This window comes from Anser cygnoides, chromosome 23 (genome assembly GCF_040182565.1).
Source record: "Anser cygnoides isolate HZ-2024a breed goose chromosome 23, Taihu_goose_T2T_genome, whole genome shotgun sequence".
In the NCBI taxonomy this organism is placed as follows: Eukaryota; Metazoa; Chordata; class Aves; order Anseriformes; family Anatidae; genus Anser; species Anser cygnoides.
In genome coordinates this window covers 3,787,934-3,808,071 of record NC_089895.1, presented here as the reverse complement: position 1 = coordinate 3,808,071, position 20,138 = coordinate 3,787,934, and the positions used below count along the sequence as shown (strand labels likewise).

General features: G+C 47.9%; 1 protein-coding gene and 1 long non-coding RNA gene across 13 annotated transcripts in view; one reads left to right on the top strand and one right to left on the bottom strand.

Annotated features, from left to right (window-relative positions):
• The first annotated feature begins 1,932 nt into the window (after positions 1-1,932).
• On the top strand, positions 1,933-14,705 carry LOC125183193 (uncharacterized). Its single transcript, XR_007164765.2, has 3 exons — positions 1,933-4,560; positions 12,228-12,308; positions 13,338-14,705. It is a non-coding gene; the product is annotated as an uncharacterized lncRNA (long non-coding RNA).
• Positions 5,594-20,138, bottom strand: part of CASZ1 (castor zinc finger 1) — a 279,324-nt gene continuing 264,779 nt past the window's right edge. For 11 of the 12 annotated variants that reach the window (XM_066982071.1, XM_066982072.1, XM_066982074.1 and 8 more), the window contains 4 exons: positions 18,527-18,675; positions 16,397-16,631; positions 14,705-14,998; positions 5,594-11,297 (listed from right to left, as the gene is read on the bottom strand). In XM_066982071.1, coding sequence (XP_066838172.1) covers positions 10,042-11,297; positions 14,705-14,998; positions 16,397-16,631; positions 18,527-18,675 — 1,934 coding nt within the window. In that variant the 3' untranslated portion in view covers positions 5,594-10,041. The remainder of the gene's footprint in view (positions 11,298-14,704; positions 14,999-16,396; positions 16,632-18,526; positions 18,676-20,138) is intronic. The other variant, XM_066982079.1, reaches the window with a different exon arrangement.

Genomic DNA, 20,138 nt, shown 5'->3' with positions numbered 1-20,138 from the left:
AGCTGGAACATCACGCTGTTACACCTGGGTTTTGCCTCCTTTTGTTCCCAGCTCTAAAAACCTCAGGCAGAGCCCGATCCCTCGCGTACAGCAGAGGAACACCGTGCATGCCCCTGGTCCCTGCTGGCTGCGGGGAGCCCTCTCTGCGCAGGTGGCTCCATCACAGCCTTGGGGACAGGCAGGGGGACACGCTGCTGCCCGGTCACCGGCCAGAGCTGCTTCCCCTCCATCCCCTGGGCGCAGCCGGGACGGGGCTCGCAGGGTCAGTGCCTGGCGGCTGGATGACCCAGCTCGGTTCCCTCTGAGGGGCTCTCTGGCTTGCTTTGGCCACAGATCAAATGGCTTTGTTGTATCCTCGCTGATGTTGCGGGCTGTAGGGCTCTGGTATCTCAGCAGAGCTTGGCTGCGGCCTCAGGATCGCAGGAGAGTCCCAGGGACCGCTCGTGACAGCAAGGGCACGGGGCAGAAGCTGTGGGTAATGAGAGCACAAGGCAGCACCCTGCCCTGTGGGAAGGGAAGGGGGCAGGGAAAGGCTCCTTAGTCTGCCTGTCAGATAAATCTTAGTCTGTTTACTTAAATCCTCAGTGTTTCTTCATTTGTTTGTTTAAAAGTTTCCCTGCCAAAAAAGAGCAAAAGGAAGGAGGGAAGCCGCCTCCATCGGTCACCCCTCCTCATCAGGATGGGGCTGGGGCACTTCAGGGACAAGAGCAGGACCCGGGCCCAGAGCACCCTGCCCGTCTTGGGAAGGGGCCTGGGACCTGCTGCTGGAGGGGCCCCACTCCCGTCTGCTGGGAGGACGTGTGCGGGAGGATGCGTGGTAGGGATGCCAGGAGCCCCCCTCCTGCCCCAGGGCCACCACGAAGAACTTGTCCTCCCTTCAACCACCCGCCGGAGCTGCAGGTGCTGAGCGGTGCCTTTCTGCCCCCTTTGCCAGCCCCCAGCCCTTTGGGAGAGGCTGCTGCCTCCAGAGTGAGGTGCTGGCAGCTTGCGGGTACTGGTGAGCTTGGTTCAGGGCAGCAGAGACCCGAAGAGCAGGGCTGACTGCCCGAGAGTTGGATTTGAGCTATGGTGTCTACAGCACTGATATAAAGATGCATCGTGCCTATCCTTACCCGTGTCATGTCCGTGGAACTGAAGTTGTGTGCAAGGCCTCCCGTGTACTCTGCTAGAAGTGGACACCCTAATCTGTTGTTTTCTCTCCCCACAATATGTGAGACCAAAAAAAAATTGCAGGCTTATGAAAAGCCATGCAAGTATGGCATCGCATACCCACAGAGCAGCTGGCTTACAGATACCCATAAAATATAGCAGGTGCAAGAAATGGCAGCCACGCAGGTCCTTCACAAGCTAGCGTGTGCTTCATTCACCCAGACTGGCACACCCCCCGTCCCCACACAAGCACTGTGCAAACCTGTACCCGCTGCTCTAAGCGTGCAAGTCTTGTGTGCAGATATGTTCGTGCATGCCCTTGCTCTTCCCCTGTTTGGTCAAATTAAGCCAAGTTCAGCTTTGGTTTGTAGAGAAAGACAGAAATCATTTATTCATTTGCATGTGTGTATATGTGAAACTCAAAATTTCCCACTACCTGTAGGCTTTTTGTTTGGAGTAGCTACGAGCGGCTCATTGACTTTCAGAGAAGTCTTTAAAGTTCACATTCCCATTGAAGATGATGTGAGAGTTTATTGTCAAGTTTTAAAGCTTCAGTCCTCTGGAATGCAAGTGGGGGGGGAGGGAAGAGGGAGAGATTTGTTTGGCTCCTCTCCTCCCTTTTCCCCAAGAGCTTCCCCTGTGGAAGGGCTTCCCATGGCTGTTCAAGGAGGCACCTGTGGCTCTGAGAGCACGGGGTTGTGCCCAGGTGCAAGAGCCCAGAAGTGCAAATCTCAGCCAGGACATGAGCAGCTGATGCAGTCTGTGTGCACCACGTGGCGGGATTGTTGGTGCAGAACCGTACTGCGTGGAAAGGGTTTGTGCTTTGCATTACTATGCCCAATGAAAATATATTTTTCCTTGAAGTCTTAAGACTTTTTTTTATCTATTAGCTACTTGTTATCTATTAATGGCTGTTTTCTGTCTTAGCTCCCATACCTGAGCAACATGGGCTGTACCAAAAGTTGGCCGATTCTTTTTTTCTTCTCCATTGTGTGAATTCTTTTTTTTTTCTTTTTTCCCTTTTGTGTCTGTGTTTTGTCAAAGTGTCCATTTCTGGCCTCTTGTCCCGTCACAGGGATGAGGCTGTGTTAGAATAACTCTTGCTGGTCTTCTAAGAGAGCTGGGAGCCTCCAGTCCTGCCCCCTGATCAGGGGCAGGTCCCATTTTCTCATCAGCAGGTTTCTCTAAAGCTGCAGCAGCAGGGCTGTAGTTCCCCTTTCCTGAAGCGGGGTTCCCATGGGCTCCCTGGGCAGACTCCTACCCAGGGACTCTACCAGTGCCCTTCTCTGCTAAAATCCTCCTCCCTTCCGAATTTCATTCTCTAGAGGCATGAAGGTGGGCTTGTCTACTGCCCTATTTCCCTAGCAGGTCTCCAAGCCTTTCTTAATGTCAGTCTGCCGCAGGAAGCCAGCGCTGAGCCTCGGTCCTTGCAAGCTGCAAGTTATGCCCAGTATGTGTTGTGCGTCATAAAGCTGCCTTTCCTCCGTACCAGTAAGCATCAGAATTCCAAATTTCCTTCTGCCGGGGTGTAGGAGGCATTGTGCTACCAGAGTAAATATCCTCCCAGCCAGGCATGCTTTCCTGCATTCCCTGCTCAGCTGAGCAAGCTGTGCGGGGTTTCTCTGGGCACCAGCTCTGCACACCTGCTGCTGGCTGCCCTCTTGCTAGACTATCTGTAAGAAGTAGTTGGACAAATTGTGATGATCATCTTACTGAGGCACCAGGATGGCCATTACCCTTATTCTAGGCCAACAGGCATATTCTGTTGTCTTTATTTCTGTCCATATCGGTCCGTATGGCTCCAGCAAGGACAGGTTTCTGTGCTTAAGCTGGACTAGGCACGTTTGGTTAATGACATCTAAAAACCAGGGTGATGGGAAGCAGCAGGAGAACCATCTGCTCTCCTATTCTGTGTCCTAGCATACTTTGAATGCTGTTTCTTTGAGGCAATTGAACTTTTGCTGCCTGTATTGGTTTAAAGTCTATGAATCATCTGGAAAGGAGAATGCAGGGCTCCTCTGCTTGAGCTGCATATTTGGGCTGGTGCCAAGGGATATTCCCTCTCTGGGTGCCTGTGTTGGTGGGTGCTGCGCAAGACCCGTAGTGTGCTGAAAAGCAATATCCAGTGCTTTGTGTAAATTGGGCAGTGTAGTTTTGTGGATGTGTGTGTAACTGTAGGGTCCTGCACTCCAAAACCACTGTTAGAGGGACAGGCTTGATGTAATCAATGCATAACAGCAGCAGCAACCGCTCAGTTTTTGTCTAGACTTCAAAACAAGCAGATTGCCAGGTGCCTGCTGCCACTTTGCCTTCCCTGCCCGAGGCTCCCCAAGCACAGGGGCTGGATGCAGAGCTGCAGCTGCAGAGCTGCACTGTCACAGTTGCGAGGGCTTGGAACAAATGCAGTAGTTGAGGCTTTGATTTGTTCAACTTGCTGCTTCTCCCACGACTTAGTCATTCCTTTACGGAGTGCAGTGAGAGCTCCACAGAGAGCAGGCAAGTTCCAGCAGGAGCTTTCAAACCGTGAGTCGTGTCGTGCCCCCCCGGAAAGGCAGTGATGTAAATATCCCGTGTGCTGTGGGCAGAGCTCCAGTGAGAACAAACCTCTGTGCTCCAAGGTCGGATTAAGAGCGTGTTCAGATAATGACATCTGAAAACAGGATGGCTGGGAGCTGCAGCAGAGCGACCAGGGGGCTTTGAAAGAGAGAGGAGTCTAATCCTCTCTGCTAATAAGGAGGCAGCTGCTGCCAGTGTGTCAGGCTTGGCAAGTTCTGCTCGCTGCTCCTGGGCTCTCTGACCGGTGGCAGGGAACACAGCGGTGCAGGCACCCAGCTGCTGTAATGGTGGGGGACAAACGAAGCAGGAGGGGGTTTCTCGGCTTTCTTTGGGTAAAACAAGACCTTTGTCATTGCTCCTTGCCCCCCCACCTCCATGGTGCAGGGCAGGCAGCAGAGCCCCGTTCCACGCCAGGCCAGCTTCTCGGTGCAGGTCTGCCCCCCCAGAGGCTGCCATCGAGGCCGAGGGGCTGGCTGCAGACACCCGAACGCCCGCCCGTGGTGCGGAACCTCCCGGGAGCTCAATCCTGGCATCTGCTGCCTGTCCCTGTCTGCCTCGCTCAGAGCAGGGCCGCCGCTGGTGTGGCCCTGCCCAGGCCTGGCATGAGTCTCAGGTAAGAGAATGGTGGGGACAAGCAGCATCGAGTGTCCAGGCTTTTATCTAATCTACTGTTCTTTGCAGCCGGCGCTCACAACTGCTGGATCGGCTGCACCACGGCAGTGCTGTGTCGCACTGTGGATGTAAGGACACCCTCTTGCCTGGAAAAGACTTTCACATCTCCAGTGGCAGTTGCTTCACTCTGCAAACGTGGCGCATACAAGTGTCAGCAGCAGGAGGAAGCTATGGAGTGGTCAGGTAGGAATGCTTTCTTTCAGATCCTGATGTATGGCATACAGACTTATGTATTCTTGTGCTATAAAAATATACGGCTTCAGCATTGCATTTTAGTGTTTATTAGTGGAGTTACCAGTCCCACCCCTTCCATGCAGACAGGATGTTTCATTCATGCTCCGCTTCTATTTTGTTAGGGTGACAGTCGAACATGTATTGACTTAGTGAGCTTTGAATGTCACTGTAACATTTCAAGTGGGTTACAGCAGGCACAGTGCCACTGTGGATCCCAGTTCACCACTGCGAGTTTGCAGGCCAATGTGGGAAGAGAAAAGTCAAAATGCAAGCAGCTGCATCTCTAATTCAGGCCCCAGTTTAGCAAATCACAGAGGTGTTAGCATCGCTGCCATCAGGGGCCCTGATGAATACTTCAAATAAAACTGCAGGGCTGCTTAAAAAGTTTGAAGCCAGAGTCTGTAAAAAGAGAAGCCTGTTCTATCTGCACTTATCACCATAGTGCTGGTGCTAAAACAGTGGCTGTTAAAATGGGTGCAGGGACATTACTGGGACCGTGGTGCCTTAAAAGACCTGAACTGCTCCAAGACTTGTTAGCTGTCCAAAAAATAAAACACCTCCTCAATCAAGAAGACAACTCGATCACTTGAAACTTTGTTGTTTTTTTTTCCAGTTTTTATTGAGTGAAAATGTCAAACCTTGCATCAGTCATGCAAAAAAAAATCAAATAAATAAAACACATATATTAAATTTCTAATAGCACTAAATTCAAGTGGAAAAATATTCAGTTCTTAATAACGCAGGTGCTGAAGAGACCAGATTCAAGTAAATCAGAGCACACCATCCTGTTTAGGGTGTTTTTTTTTCACTTTCTGCATTTTTTGTCTCAAAACCTATATATATATCTATATATCTATATATATGTATATACATATAGATATATACACACACACATATATATGTGCATACATATTATTTTTATATTTATATATATACACATACATATTTATAAAACATTAAAAAGAGCATTGGTGGTTCAAGCATTTATTTCCCCCCTCCCCCACGGAAAGAAAAAAATAAAACAACAACAAAACAAAAAAATTACACATTTAAAATTCAAAATGAGCTAGCAATGGCTTATAGTCCTAGTGTGCAATATGGATATTACAAAAGGCTAGAATTCTCCCTCTTTGTCTTTTTTTCTTTTTTTTTTTCTTTTTTTAAAGTTTTTTTTTTGCTACATTGGAAAAAAATTTTTTACTTTTTTTTTTTCTTTACAAAATTCCTTCCACGCAGACTTTAATCCAGTTGAGTTTGTGGCTAGAATGAACAATCTAGTCAATAGTTTTTATTTTATTTCATTTTTTTGCTCTTCAGCAGTGAATGGTAGCAGAATCAGGAGGGTCCATCTCAAGGTTTATTTTGTTTGTTTTTCATTTTGTTTTGGACAGAACAGTTCCGTTTCCTCTCTCCTCTTTCCCCCTCCTCATACAGTTCGTTGAATCTCTCTCTCTTTCTCTGGTCATTCTTTTAAGCACTTATTTCAATAGCATTGTATTAACAGTCCTCTTGATATGATAGCTTGAAGTGAAAACCACCTTGCTGTCATAGGGATCTTTGTCCTGTTGGGGCCTTTGTTCAGAAAAGCACTTAAGCACGGGCTTAAATCTCTGCCGGTTCAGAAAGCATGTGCTTAAGAGTTTTGCTGAATTAAAGCCTTAACATGGCAGAATAAAAAGACGGGTTTAACTTTGACTTTTTTGTTGTTGTTGCAAATATAGACGTAGTAAGAGCTTTACAGAAACAAGGCTTGGAGAAGGTAGGACAAGAAGTGCACCGGGGGTGGGATGAGCCCGCTGCCAGCTCTGTGAGGGCAGCGTGGCCACGGCTCTGCCAGGGAACCTGGCCGCCTGGGGTCGGCCCCGCACAGGTGCCGAGTTTAGCAGAGGCCTGCTGGGAGAGAAATCTCATACCCTGTGCCAGCTCCTGGAGAGGAGGTGATAAAGGATTGGGAGAAAGGCTGAGACGTCGGGGAGAAGTAGGGTGCCTTGGGGGAGAAAATGGTGTGCATAGATAAACACGGGCCCCTCTGGCACGTGCGGAACGGCCCCGTGTCAGCACGGATCCCGGCCCGGTGGTGCTGACCACACCTGCCTAAAGCTGCCTCTGGGACGATGCACGTCGTCCGGCTCCAGCTACCGGGATCCTCTACCCCTCTCCTCCACACACCGCTGCTTCCTCCCACCGTCCCGCAGTGCCGCACTGCGTGCCCACTGGTGAGATGGGCCTGGGGAAGAGGTACAGACGCCGTGTCCAGGTGCGGGTTCCCAGCTGGTGGCAGCAGGGACGCAGCCCCTCTATCCTGAGTGGTACCGAGTGGCCAAAGTGAGCCCCGGCCTTGGCACTGCCACCGGGCTGCCCTGCGTGCCCTGCTGACAGCGCTCACGGGCGGGTTTCACCTGACGCCTGCGGGATGTGGTGCTGAAGGCAGTGCGCTCGGTCCTGCCCCCCCCGAAGTCAGTGACATCCATCAGGGTGGTTTCAGCGGTACAGAGTAAAAACAGCTATTCGGCAAGATGGGGCGTGTGTTACGTCCGAGGGTTCCTCCTGGAGCCCATCACCTTAGTATCTGGGTAGTTGAATATGGGAAAAATGTACAAGTACAGAACCTGCAGCAAATGCCGGTAAAGTTAGGAATTTTACCCCATCCCAGTTCTATAAATTCCAGGCCCTCGTTCCCTCACTCGGCCCCAGGAACGAGAGCTTCATTATATTCAAGAATTGGGTTGTGCTAGAAAACACACAACTGAGGGCAGGGGATATACCAAACAAAACAAAAACAAACAAAAAAAATGAAACCCTATAAAAATAAAAGCCACACAAATAACTGATAGAGGAAAAGAACTCCAAAGTATTAAATAAACTACAAACTAGTAATAACAATATTTCATTTGTTTTGTTTTCATTTGTTTCATCTCTACAAAATTCAAGTTAAAATTCGGAATCGTGCAGCTCCGGTCAGTGCTAGGAGTGTGAAGTCAGCCTCAAAACGTAGACTTAAGGCCCCCCTCCCCTGCCACCCCCTACAAACAAACACTAAATTGAAAAAAAAAATAATAAAAGAGAATAAAAATTGCACACAATTAACCATATCTAAGGGCTGTCCAGAAGGCAGGTGACCCCCCCCCCCTCGTCCCCCTGGCATGGGTTGTCTCTCTTTTGTTCTATATATAGGAATAACCTTTACAGGAAAAATACTGTACAACTTCTTAATTTTTTTTTGCCTTTCTTTTTGAAACATTATCTGAGCATTCTGTCCCCACATTTACACAGCTGATCTGCTTGCTTATAAATCAGACCTGATCTGCACCAGTTCCTTAGGGAAATAATAATAATAATAAAAAAGGCAACCTAAACTCCTTGAGGCCTTTTTCTGTTCAGGGTGGAAACAAATTACGGGGATCCCTTGGAGCTGAAGTGCTCTTGGAGGGGGGGGCTGCATGTCATTGGAAAAAAAATAACTAGATTTAAACAAAAAAAAAAAGGGGACAAACTTCAGACACAAGGAACCTTTTGCTAGGCTGGTATACTTACAAACTGGCACTGAAATAGCTATTATCAGAACTAATTCATACAGCTAGTCCTTCTGGAGCCTGTGTTTATATAGACAAGCCCTCTTTCTCAGACTCAGGTGAGGATTTGGGGTCAAACAGCTACTGTCTCACCTGTCAGAGTCCTGGGCAGCCTCCTGTAGTGTGTGTTCCCAGACTGGGCTAGGAAAAGAGAGCAGGGAAGTGCCTGTAACCAGGGGAAAGCCCAAGCTTCTGGAGGTGGCAGGTCCCAACATAGTAAATCCATTTGCTCGTGCAGTGCCCAAGCTATTAGGCCTACTTGGCAAAATTTATCAGCATGGACCCAGAAATGCATTAATTTTTTAGCTGGACTACATCCTGGCCTCAGCTGGCATCTCCCCCCATCTCTCTGGGCCACGTAGGTTGCGGCAGCCTCGTGTTTTGTGGCTGCAAACCCCATGCCTGGGCCAATAGCCCTGCAGGTGCTGCCGAACAGCCCCCACTTAGTGCTGAGCAAAGGAGACCCCAGGCGGAGCAGAACATCCCGCAGAGGGACCCTGAACATCTGCCTGCCTTCTCCTGCCTCCTCAGTGGTGCCTTCACCTTCTCCCAGAAGTCACCAGAGCTACATTTCAGTCCATGCAGAAAGCCAGACTTGTCCGTCCCCGATGAAAGGCCGGGGAGGAGGGCTTGGGGGTGGGGACATACCTGTCATCGTGCGACTGCGCGGGTCAGCGAGCAAGTAGTATTTGCAAGGCTGCTTTAACGGCTGGGACGCTCTTCTGCGAGAACGGTGCTCCTTGTGCCGCACCGTGGCACAGCGTGCCAGCTCACAACCTCCTGACTCTACCGAGTCCTCCTGAGATGGGGATACTGAAGCACCACAAAAACGCCTCGCCCTCCACAGAGGGGAGGCACCTGGGGGTTGGGATGAGATGGAACTGGATGGGAGATTAACCCCAGTCCTCCAGTGTGACAAACCCTTTATCTGCCCGCTGCGCCCTTCCCGAGTTACTTCAGCTAAATCCCTACAGGCAGAACAGCAGGGATGGGGAGAGGTGCCCTACAGCTGTAGACAGAGAAAGTTTTACAATATAAATAGCATTCAAAATTATTATCATTAATAGTAAAAAGGATCTGGAAGAACAGAGGAGTGTCCCATTCCCACCCCTGCTCATTCATTAATGCGTCCTCATTTATGTGACAATAAATACCCACTCCCACCCTTGCTGTCTGATGCCATCCATTTAATGCTGGAGAAAGGAGAGAGAGAGAGGGAGAAAGGGGGGGGGGGAGAGAGAGCGCACCCCTCACCCCCTCCTTCCCACTGGCAAAAGCTGAGCTAGTCGTCTTTGTGACACCAATTCCTTGCATGTTATATATGTGTGTGTGTGTGTACATTATATATATAGAAGAGACACACACACAAATATATATTTCTAAAATTCATTACCTGTTGTTCCCACCCACCCCCCTCCAAGAAGTGGAGATTATTATTAATATCGTACAACTGAAAACATGGAAAAATAAAACCCAGAAAGAAAAATGGGGGGGATAGAACCCCACCTATAACAAAGGGTCCCCAGATGGGCGCAGGCCCAACGCACCATTCAGGGGGCAAGGAGAAGCAGCTGGTACCCTCGAGGTCCGTGTCTGTATAAAAGGGTATTTTTTTGCTGCGTCCTGCCCCCGTGTTCTGTGATGTGCAGAACAAAGTGATGCAGCACCAGTCCCGCTGCGAACCTGTCTCTTATGGGGCCTGTGGATTATGGGTTTCCTTCCTTCCTCTCTCTCGTGCGTGTGCCACGGAGTTTGTTTTTCATTTGCCATCCCAATCTTTGTTCTTGCCTCATATGGGGTCCTCTTAGTAATTCTGTGTAAGAGCAAAACCAAACCACTGCTGCTGTTGTCTCTAAGATTAAGGAGAAGCTGCTGGAGCAATGGTAGAGGCTGGGGCAGCAGCTGGAGCCGGAGCAGGAGTTGAGGCTGGAGTAAGGGCTGGGGCTGGCTCGCCCTGTGGCCTGGAAGCATCGCCGTGGTCTGTGGAAGAAGCAGCCTCCTCTGGTTCCCCATCATCTTTAGTGGCCAGGCCCTCAGGGTCGGGCAGCGATTCTTCAGAATCTGTGTTCAGATCTTCCTCTTCATCATCCTCCTCATCGTCGTCATCATCATCCTCCTCTTCGTCATCCTCCTCTTCTTCGTTCATCTCCTCCTCATCATCCTCTTCATCCTCTTGGGAAGAGTCATCCTCGTCCTCCACATCGCCGGAGCCAGACGCCGCTGCCCCCCTCTCCTGAGGGGTGGTCCCGGCTCTGCTCGGTGACGGACCCTCAGTGGCTTCCGACTGCTTCTTGCTGAGGTCCAGGGAATCATTGAGGCCCACGCCTGCCGCGTTCTGCAGGAAGAAGAGGGAGCTGTTGTTGTCAGTGCTGAGGTTGAGGGAACTGTCCAGGTTGATGGAAGAGTTCTGGATGTCATACTCGAGAGTGGAGTGGGCAAGGCCCTCGGGGCCGGGCGAGATGGCAGGCAGCTCCCCTCGCTCCTGCTTCTCGTGTTTGCGTTTGTGCGAGTCCATCTGGGACATGCCCACCACCGTGTGTTTGCAGCCAGGGTAGGTGCAGTGGAAGTGGGAGCACTTGAGTTTGTACTTGCAGTCAGGCACCTCGCAGTCCACGCTTGAGCTGAACTGGCAGAAGCCAGCAGCGCTGATGACGTCCTGCTTGCCGTGGTGCTTGCGGTGGGCTGTCACCTTGGTGCTGTCAGTGCAGCGGAAGCCACAGCGCAGACAGTGGAAGTGTGTGCTATTGCCAGAGAACTGACAGTCTGGGAAGTTGCAACTCAGTGAAGACTTGAAGCGCTTGAAGTCATCCAATACCAGGTTGTCAACGCGATCGTGGTGCTGGGCGTGCTTGTACATGTGGGTGCGGCCACAGAACTTGTAGCCACAGTTCTCCCGCGTGCAGTGGTAGTGGGTAACCTTGAGAGAGAATTGGCAGCTGGAGTCCTTGCAGTCCTCGTAGAGGTCATAGCGCCGGAATCCCTCCAGCATCATCCCTTCATCCAGCATTTTGCGTGAAGATGCAGTCTTACGGCGCTTGCCAAACGGGGACATGTCCTCAATAATCCAAAAACGCTTTTTGGCCCCCGAGGCAGTTGGCATAGTGATGGTATTCCCTGAGGAGAAAAAGCGAAGAGTGGCGTTGCTGACAGACAGGGCTCTCCTCATCCCCTAACCGTCCTGGCAAGCTCTGTACCTGCCAAGGCACAGCTGCAACTGCTCCCACCCAGCAGCTCATCTCACGGGCTGTAAGGAAGCCTCAGCTCTGGGCCCACGGGTGGCTGGTGCCCGCTGCCCATCGCTTCCCTCAATTTCCAGCACATCCCACCTGGCCTCTAACTGCCATTCTTGTATAGCTTGGTATTGTCCAAGTACCAGCTGCTCCTTCTCTGTTTTGCAACTCTCTGTTTCTCCTGCTTCTTAGTTGTCTCTAGTCCTATTTTCCTCTTAACTCAGACTTTAATGCCGAAGAGTTTACATTGTTCCAGACCAAGGACTGAGGTGTTTTACTGGAGTTCACTGGGGTTCAAGTGGTGAATGAGTCTAAGCAGTCTAAAAACTGGCACGTGTGTAATGTTTTCCCCTATCCAGGCTCTTCGTGAGCAGGACACCGTAATACACTACAACTGCCAAGGACAGCAGGAAGTGAAGGAAGATCCCATGCGTGATTGAAAGTGCAAGGGGGGGATTTATAGAAATAGGATGGACTTTGGCCAGGAGTCTGCAACATCCCTCACTGTAATGAGCCTACATATTACGATGAGTGCACTTAGAAAGACAGATGGACAGATGTTCAATGGGGCTAATTCTCATCATCACTAGCCAGTGGACTCTGAGAGAAAATACCAGTTCCACAGCTTTCCCTTGGGTCTCAAAAATCACGTGATGCCCCTAGTAAATAAAGAGCCCTCATCTATCTTCCAGTTTCATTCACAGGGCCAGCATAACTGGCTAGTGCTCACGTCCCCTAGGATCCAGCTGACATCAAGGACTCGACCTCATTATATCTGTTAACTTTTTTTTTCTTCTCTCCCTGCTATTTCCAGAATCAAACCACAATCTCCAGTATCAACATGCAGCGCAGACAAGGTTGGAGGCAAGAAGAATTTCTCACCAGGTGCAGAACTGTGAGTGTAATTGGAAATTATAGCTTGCAACTGAAACATACTTTTTTTTTTTTTTTTTTTTTTGCTTTCCCCTCCATCTTCATGCTTAAACTGCCAACCTCTTAAACAGAGGCATGATTTGTGACATGCAGTGCCTGGGGCCTGAGAGTCCAGAGCAGCTTGCATCCTCATCTAGGAGACTGAAGAAACAGTCATTTGTTTGAATGGTGTAGAATTATTTTTTTCTGGCTGATAAGCAGGTATTAAAAGTGATGGATACTATTTTCGCCATATCTGGCCCTTCGGTTGACAACCCTTTAAACGAAGGTGGCGATTATCCAAGGAAGCCTCCAAAAGTTAAACTGACACTACTGATAGATGTAAGTCTACGGACAGGGTAGCAGCAAGCTAATCTCCTCGTACAGTGGGTTGTTCACGTGCCTGGGCTGTACAGATTGCGGGGTGAGCAAAGAGCAAAAGATTTTCCACCCCCATTCGTTACACAGCACTTGTGCTCAGACAAGCTGATCCTACTGCTGTGAGTAGGGATGCCAGTTTGGGGCATCTGTGGTGAGACCATCTTACTGACTCTTAAGCTGGTGGAAACTGCATATTAAGGCTAATTTAGGCAGCCTACCAGTGGAAGAGTAACTTTCTATCACTATCAGTTTTATATTAGCAAGCTCTTAGCTATACAATCTGTGACCACTGCCTGCTCCTCCTTGCAAACGTATTGTAAAATACACTTCTCTGCTTCCAGGCAGATCATTGCCTGCACAAATCACTGCTATCCAGATCAACTCCTTACTCCTTCATTTAAAAAAAATTACAGCCAAACCACCAAGTCTTTCATCATTAATATGGGTGGTAGTCTTGCCTGCCTTCAGACAGCAACACAAGATAAGACATTTTTAGAAAAAAGACTATCTGCAAAATAAGTAGAATTTAGATTTGACCCGTTTTAAACTCAGTTTATCTGCCCAGCTCTTACAACAGTTCAAACAGATGTATTTATAACTTTAGTTAAACCAATTTTGTTTTCTCGTACAGGCAAAGTTTCAGAGCAAGTGTATGAAAAAGAAAGAAGAGAACCTCCTACACTCATTAGCCACTAGACAGTGTTCAGTCCCTAACGCCCAGCTGAAGATTACAAGCCTCAACAGATTTAATCCCAAGCAAACCTCATTGGTAAGCGCATGCCATAAGCTTGTCTTTAAAATTAATATTAATGTAAACATTCAGGAAACTATATGAAGATCTACAGGTAAAAAGAAAAGAAACTCAAAAATATGTAATTAGAAGAAAGCACAGCACAAAGGTAAGATGTTTCAGGTCACATGCAAATCAGTTAAAAAAAAGGCAAAAAAAAGGTTTCTTGTGTATTTTGTTCATTGGAACACATTTCTCTGGACAGGGCAAGGATGCTTCTCCTGTCAAGTCATGTGACAAAAACCTCTGAACTTCCAAGCAGAGCTGGTCTTCCAGCCATGCTCCCAACCATTCGCCTTGGATTTGTACATTACTACACATGCACACACTAAAGCCAGCAGGAAGAATGACTGGGACATTTATAGGCTGCCACAATCCTCTTTAGTGTGAACTTTAAGCACAAATATGCTCTTAATTAACTAGAAAAGAGCTGGGAGTTGGGAAAAGAAGCCAAAGCTGAGACACACCCTAAAAACCATTCCCAGCTGGAATGAGAATCCCCAGCCTGAGACATCTCTGATCTTAGTCACACATGGGAAACATGGCAGCTTGAAACTAAAACTCTCGATGTATTTTCTGCAGCTGTAAGAGCAGATGCAAATAACAGAGTGTGAGAAACAGCCTGAGATGTCTGATGATGTCATGGTAGTGACACTGACTGTACTTCCCTCTGTTACTTGCACTGGGGAAAGCAGCTCTGAATTTTATGGCTTTATATATGAATAGGAGGCAGTGAAGCTTAAAGGAGCTATAAAAATACTGGAACTGGGTACCTTGTCAGACATTTACCTGCCGAGATGTGTGCAGCAGACTGATAGGCACTGAGCTGGGTGGCCTACAAGATCTAAGCTGGAAGTCCAAGTCCCGTAAATGCTACATGAGCAAAAGTTTGCTTTGTGGCCACCCTGCTGTTATCAAGAGGCAAAAAGTGAATTTTAACTGTGGATTTTGTTAGATTTATCTCATGGTTTGGAATTCATGGAAATTGCTCTAAATTTTTCACAATGATTTGCTGTGGTTTTAGCTGTGGTTACTGCATCAGCAGAGAACTGGAGTAGGCATGGAAGGGCCCTTGGATAAAGTTAAGTGAGGCACAGAGTGACACAGGCTTTTTTTACTGACCCAAAGGTGCCGAGAAAAACGTGGGCAGGGTGAGTGGGGAAGGAGATGGGCAAAGGACACTAAGAGAGAAAGCAAAGAAGTGTTACCTGCTGCATCCTGAACTAAGGGAACGTCACTTTTTACTGGAGTTGGAGTGGCAATGATGGGCGAAAACCCAGTGGTGCTGGCGGCAGGCATGACAATGCCTCTGCTGGATCCAAGAGTGGCACTGAGCAGAGAGTATGAGAGACAAGATGGAGAAAAAAGATAGGGGAGGGTGGGAAGGGGAGACCTAAGCAGGGCTTGTGAGAAAGATGGAGGCAGAGGTGGTGGCTGAGGTTGTGGTACATTGTGGGTAGCATCATCGGCAGCAGCAGTAGCAGTAGAAGGAACCAGGCAGCCTGGAGAATGTGGAGAGAAAAAAAAAAAGCAGAAAAAAAGAAAAACAAAAACAAACAAAAACAAAACAAAACAAAAAACACAAAAGAACCAAAATGAGAACCCAGGAGCGGAAGCAATATGATGAAAATGGAAAATACATTCACAAATGTATGAAACAGAATTGTAACAGAGAAGAAACGGAAGGTGAGGAACTGACAGCATCAGGAAGAGGAGGTTTGTCTGTGCAGAAGGTAAGGTGGCTGTAGTGGTGTGGGGGAAGAGCCACAGGCTTTCAAGCAGAAATTCCTGCTTGTTTGGTCCTTGTGCATTCATCTGGTGCCAGCTTGTACCAACTAACAGCTGTGAGGGTTGTCTTACACCTTGGGCAGGGGGACTTGCTCACTACCTAGATAGCAGTGGGGGCGCATTTCCTAGGACGTGTGACTTGGGCTGGATGTTGTGCTGAGAAGGGAGAGAGAGCTACGAAGTGCTGTCCTACCAGGACTCGTTGGAGGAGCTTTGATGACATGGGGCACCCACTGTCGTGACCCAGCAGTGTTTGTATGAAGGTAACGTGGTTAGAGGTGCTATCTGATAACCTTCATTGGTCTGGGGTGGGAAGGCAGAGTAGGAAAACGTATTTGAAATTAAAGCAAACTCAGAGAGGCAGTTTATCTAGAATGTATCACCTAACGCTGGGAAGGAGAGCTAAGAGATCCCTGAATCAACACTAGATGATAACAGAATTCATAAAAGACACCACACTACTGAAGAGATAATTTTGTAGCACAGGGCAGTGGGAGATGGCTACCCATTATCCTTGCAAGCAGGAAACAATGGCAGAAACTTACTGCAAAAAAGAGGAGAATGATGGAGGTCTCCTCTGTGCAACACTTGACAAAGTGGCACAAGAGGCATGAGGCAGGGAGCTCAGTGAGCTGCTTTTATATGTTGCTTTCTGAAGATGCGGTAGTCTTTTTTTCCCTCCTGTATATAATATTTGCTATTGTACAGCCTCTCTGTACCTCAACAGTATCAGAAAAAATGCCCGACTTCAGATGCTGCACAAAGAAATACAAAAAGATAATGGGAAATGCCAGGGACAGAAGAGCCCTGCAACTCTTTTTTTTTTCCTTTTAAATCAGTTATTCAAAGATCCACTCCAAGACAGAGGATAAAAAAAAACCTCTCTTCAGGGGAGAAGAAAGATATGCTGTTAGTTCATGGACCCTTGAAGTGCACATTCTGACGGATCTCTTCTCCAAAAAGATGGAGGGAGCTAAGTTAGTAAGAGGAACTACCATAAAGCTGGTGCAGTTTATATTTTAAGGTGCAGTTGTCCTTTGGCCTCTCTTCATGAGTTTATCTCCCAAGAGAGCAGGCAACTGACGATCCATTTCACCCCCCTTCTTCCTTACCTGCTGATGTACTCTCATTGCCCACTGGAGTGCTGGAGCAGCTGCGGTCCATATTGGAAGATTCAGAGGAGATCCCCCCTGGGCTACAGCCAGTGTAATCCATGTACTCATCTGTTTCAGTGTCCATCATGCTCGGGGGTCCCTGAAAGGAAGCTGGGGTTCCTGATGAGGCTGGGCTGGGTGCCATGCTGCCAACCTGGGGGAGATTTTCATTTCTTGGAGTGTGGCCAATAACCTGCAGCAAGAAAACAGGACGGGGACTTTCACACCAAAAGCACGATGCCAAGACCAAAACCATCTGTCTGCATGTTTATTTCCCTCTGCCACTGCTCATGAGGGATAACTGGAACATGCTCGTGAGTGGAACCCATGGCACTGTGGCTAGGAGCATGAATCTTCCTTCACTGGGAGCTCAGAGCATTAAACTTGGCACATGTATTCTGGTATGTGAATTGTGATGCGCTCAGAGGCTGGGAGTGTTAATCTTGGCACCAATATCCTGGTGTGTGGATTCTGATGCATTCAAAAGCAGGAGGTGTTAATCTTGGCATTGCTACCTTACTGTGTAGGTCCTGCTGCATTTAGAGACTGGGAATACGACTACTGACATGCCTGCCCTAGTGCCTGCATGCTGAGACACGGCGACAGGGGATCACAGACTGAAACCAGTGACCTGTGTGTCTGCTGCTGTGCTCTGTTCACGTGCAGCTGCTGTGGCCTGGCTTGGCATGGTCTCCTCTGGATAGTTACATCTGAGTAGGTACCCAGAAGCAATGTATATCCAAACACACCGTTAAATGCCTACCGAGCACTCAGGAATGGGAAAAAAATAGAGTTAGGATGGTTAAATGCAGACAGGCAGTGGCAGTACAGCAAGCTGTTAGCTTTGCTACATGCCCCGATTTGTGGTTTCATTCTCTTTTTGCTATTTGCTGGACTGCTCCATGGGCTGAGCACAGCAGTAGATTAAGATGTGCACTGTATACTCTTGGGATTGCTTTGGCCACAATTACTACTCTTCCACTGCTAACATGACATGGGATTGCCAGTGAAGGAGATGGAAGTCAAAACTAGCATTTTCTGCTCTGCGTGTACCAGGAGGTTTAGGGCTCTGTAGTGGAGGAAAATTTGTTTGTTAAATCTGAGTTTGATTCTTGTACCTGAGTACTTAATTTTAAGAACAAAAGCTGCCATAACAGTAACACCAGTTCCTTGGCATGTGTGAACTCATTAATTCCAACAGCAGTAGACTGGAACGATTAACTTTTTGACAGTACTTGACAACTAACAGGGAACGCTCATTCCTGTCTTGTGGAATGAAAGAGGGTTCCCATCTTGCTTCTACAGATAGCACCTTTTGCTTTTCATATACCAGATGTCCTTAGGGTTAGATTAGTCACAGGTGTTTAAATAAAGGCAGCTCATTTCATCTCCTAAGTCAGTGGAAGTTAATGCAGCCAAGGAGTAAGAAGAACAAACAGGAGGTTGCAGGAGTGCTGCCATTCTGAGCAGTAGGTCAGTGCTGCAGTTGAACCTCTTCAATTTATTCATGAAACAGAAAAAGCTAATCTGGCAGTTGCTCCCAGTTGTGTTAGACAAAAGTGACTGCACTACCCTGCTACTTCCTGAGATGACAAGGAGAGCCCCAGTGTAACGCCAGATCAGTAAAGGAAGAGAAATTTTGAAACTTGTGTTTCTAGAAGCAGCAAATAATTCTTTATGTGCAACAGGAAATGTTTGCTTTAACCAGCATGTTCAATTCTTCCACATCCTAAGCACTTTAATTTTAATAAGCCAATTGGTGTATACTGAGAGCGTGGGGAGGGAGCGCATGCAAGTTATAAATATGAATATTTCAGTGTTATCCTTCTCAAATGTTTTTCTCCACAACTCACGAGGAAAGGCTGTTTAGACTAAGTAATGCTTTGATGTCGTCTCTCCTCATATGACAGAAGTCAAACCAGCTGAAGCTAGCTTAGGTGAACGCACACATCCCAGGTGCATCCCCCAGTGCAGACGTGTCCTTAGGAGTTTGGTATGAGCATCTTGGCATTAATGCAGTTCTGCAGCCAGCAACCAAAGGGACTATCACTACATACAAAGCTACAACATAAATAACCAGCCAGTCACCTGAGTAGGAACACGATCAAAATTCTTCCCCAGCATCCGTCTCATGTGCTTTCTGGCATGGGATGTCATTTGGTGCTTGAGCAGGAAGGAGAACTGGCAGCCCTCTCGAATACAGTGGAAGTGGCTGTTCACCTGGTTGTATTTGCAACCTGCAGACACAAAGCCAAGGTATGTAGTACAGGAAAGGTACCAAGAGAGAGCAAGACTGTAGGGAAGATGGTCTGGAGACAGGACAGGGCTGCTGCTATATGGACTTTTGGTAGACTGGAGATTATCCATGGTCATGGGTTCTTCAGGAACAGTCCTGAATGATAGAAACCACATTTTTTTGCCTGCTGAGCAACTGTGAAAGAGGATTGCATGGTACATAGATTTAAAAAGTGGGCCAGAACTGGCCCCATCCCTCCTTATGTAAAGATGAAGAAAGTTGCCATTATGTCTAGTAGTGCCTAATGCTCCCCAGTCTGAGCTAGTGCCTTTTCCTTTTCAAAGGGAACAAAACCAAGACTTCTAACTTTATCACAGAATTTACAATTGAAAATACATGCTCAGAATTACATTTGAAATGAAAAGTTCCTTTCTTCCCTTTAACTGTGCTCTCAGAACAGAAAAGCAGTCTCTTAAAAGCCCCAGCTCTGGACAGTGTATGCTCTCTGGTCAGATAGAAAGAGCCAGCAAGTGTTTATTGCCACTCCACATTTGTAGTGCAGGAGGGGCAGCTACTAAACAACAATTTATATAGTTCCTGGTGTACAGCACTTCACACATTCTGCTCCTGGCAGACACTGCCATGCATGCTGGGAGTTTGCGTACGCTGTTAAGATGCTGCATTCAATAGCTGATAAATAATGGCTTGTTGCAGCAAAAGCAATATCAACAGTCAGGTTGTGTCTGTTCTCCGTCATCCCCTGTACATCATCTTATAGACTTTCAGGTACAGGGCTACAGACAGCCCCAGTTTTATTCATCTCCCTACACCCATCTGCCTTTACTTACATACATATCTCTCTCTCTCTCCCTCTCTCGCCACCTATGCTTACAGGCACAAAAAAACGTATCTATAAAAGTCTATCTGTTGATCCACTGTGTGTTAATAAACTTACACAGCCCCTAAAGCAGGCCGGTGCTTCTGCACCTGCTATATGCATACTTAACCTAAAAGAGAGAGCTGTACAGAGAAGTAGACGTGCGTTTACACGTTGGTATAACCATCGACACCCACACAAACACATCCAGCTACCCCAGCCTGTCGTGCTGCCTGTCTCTACATAGGCAAATGCACAGTGTTGGTTAAAACGTACGTTTAATGCATGGCAAGCCCAAGCTACAGGCATATGTACATCCCGCTGGATGCATGTACCCCTTCACTCCCAAAATAAACACTGCTGACACATGCACAGCCTGCAGACAGCTCGCTGCCAAACAGCTCCCGAATCACCCAGCCCATCTTTAGCTCACAGATAGCGTTTTATGTGCAAGCCAAGTTGCTGTTTGTTTAGGTATTCCACTCCCCCACAGCCCCACCTCGTTTGCCCTCCCCATCACGTCGCTGTTCTTCGGGATGAAGAACAAACAGTGCTGGCGGGATTGAAATGGTATCAGCAAAGGGCAG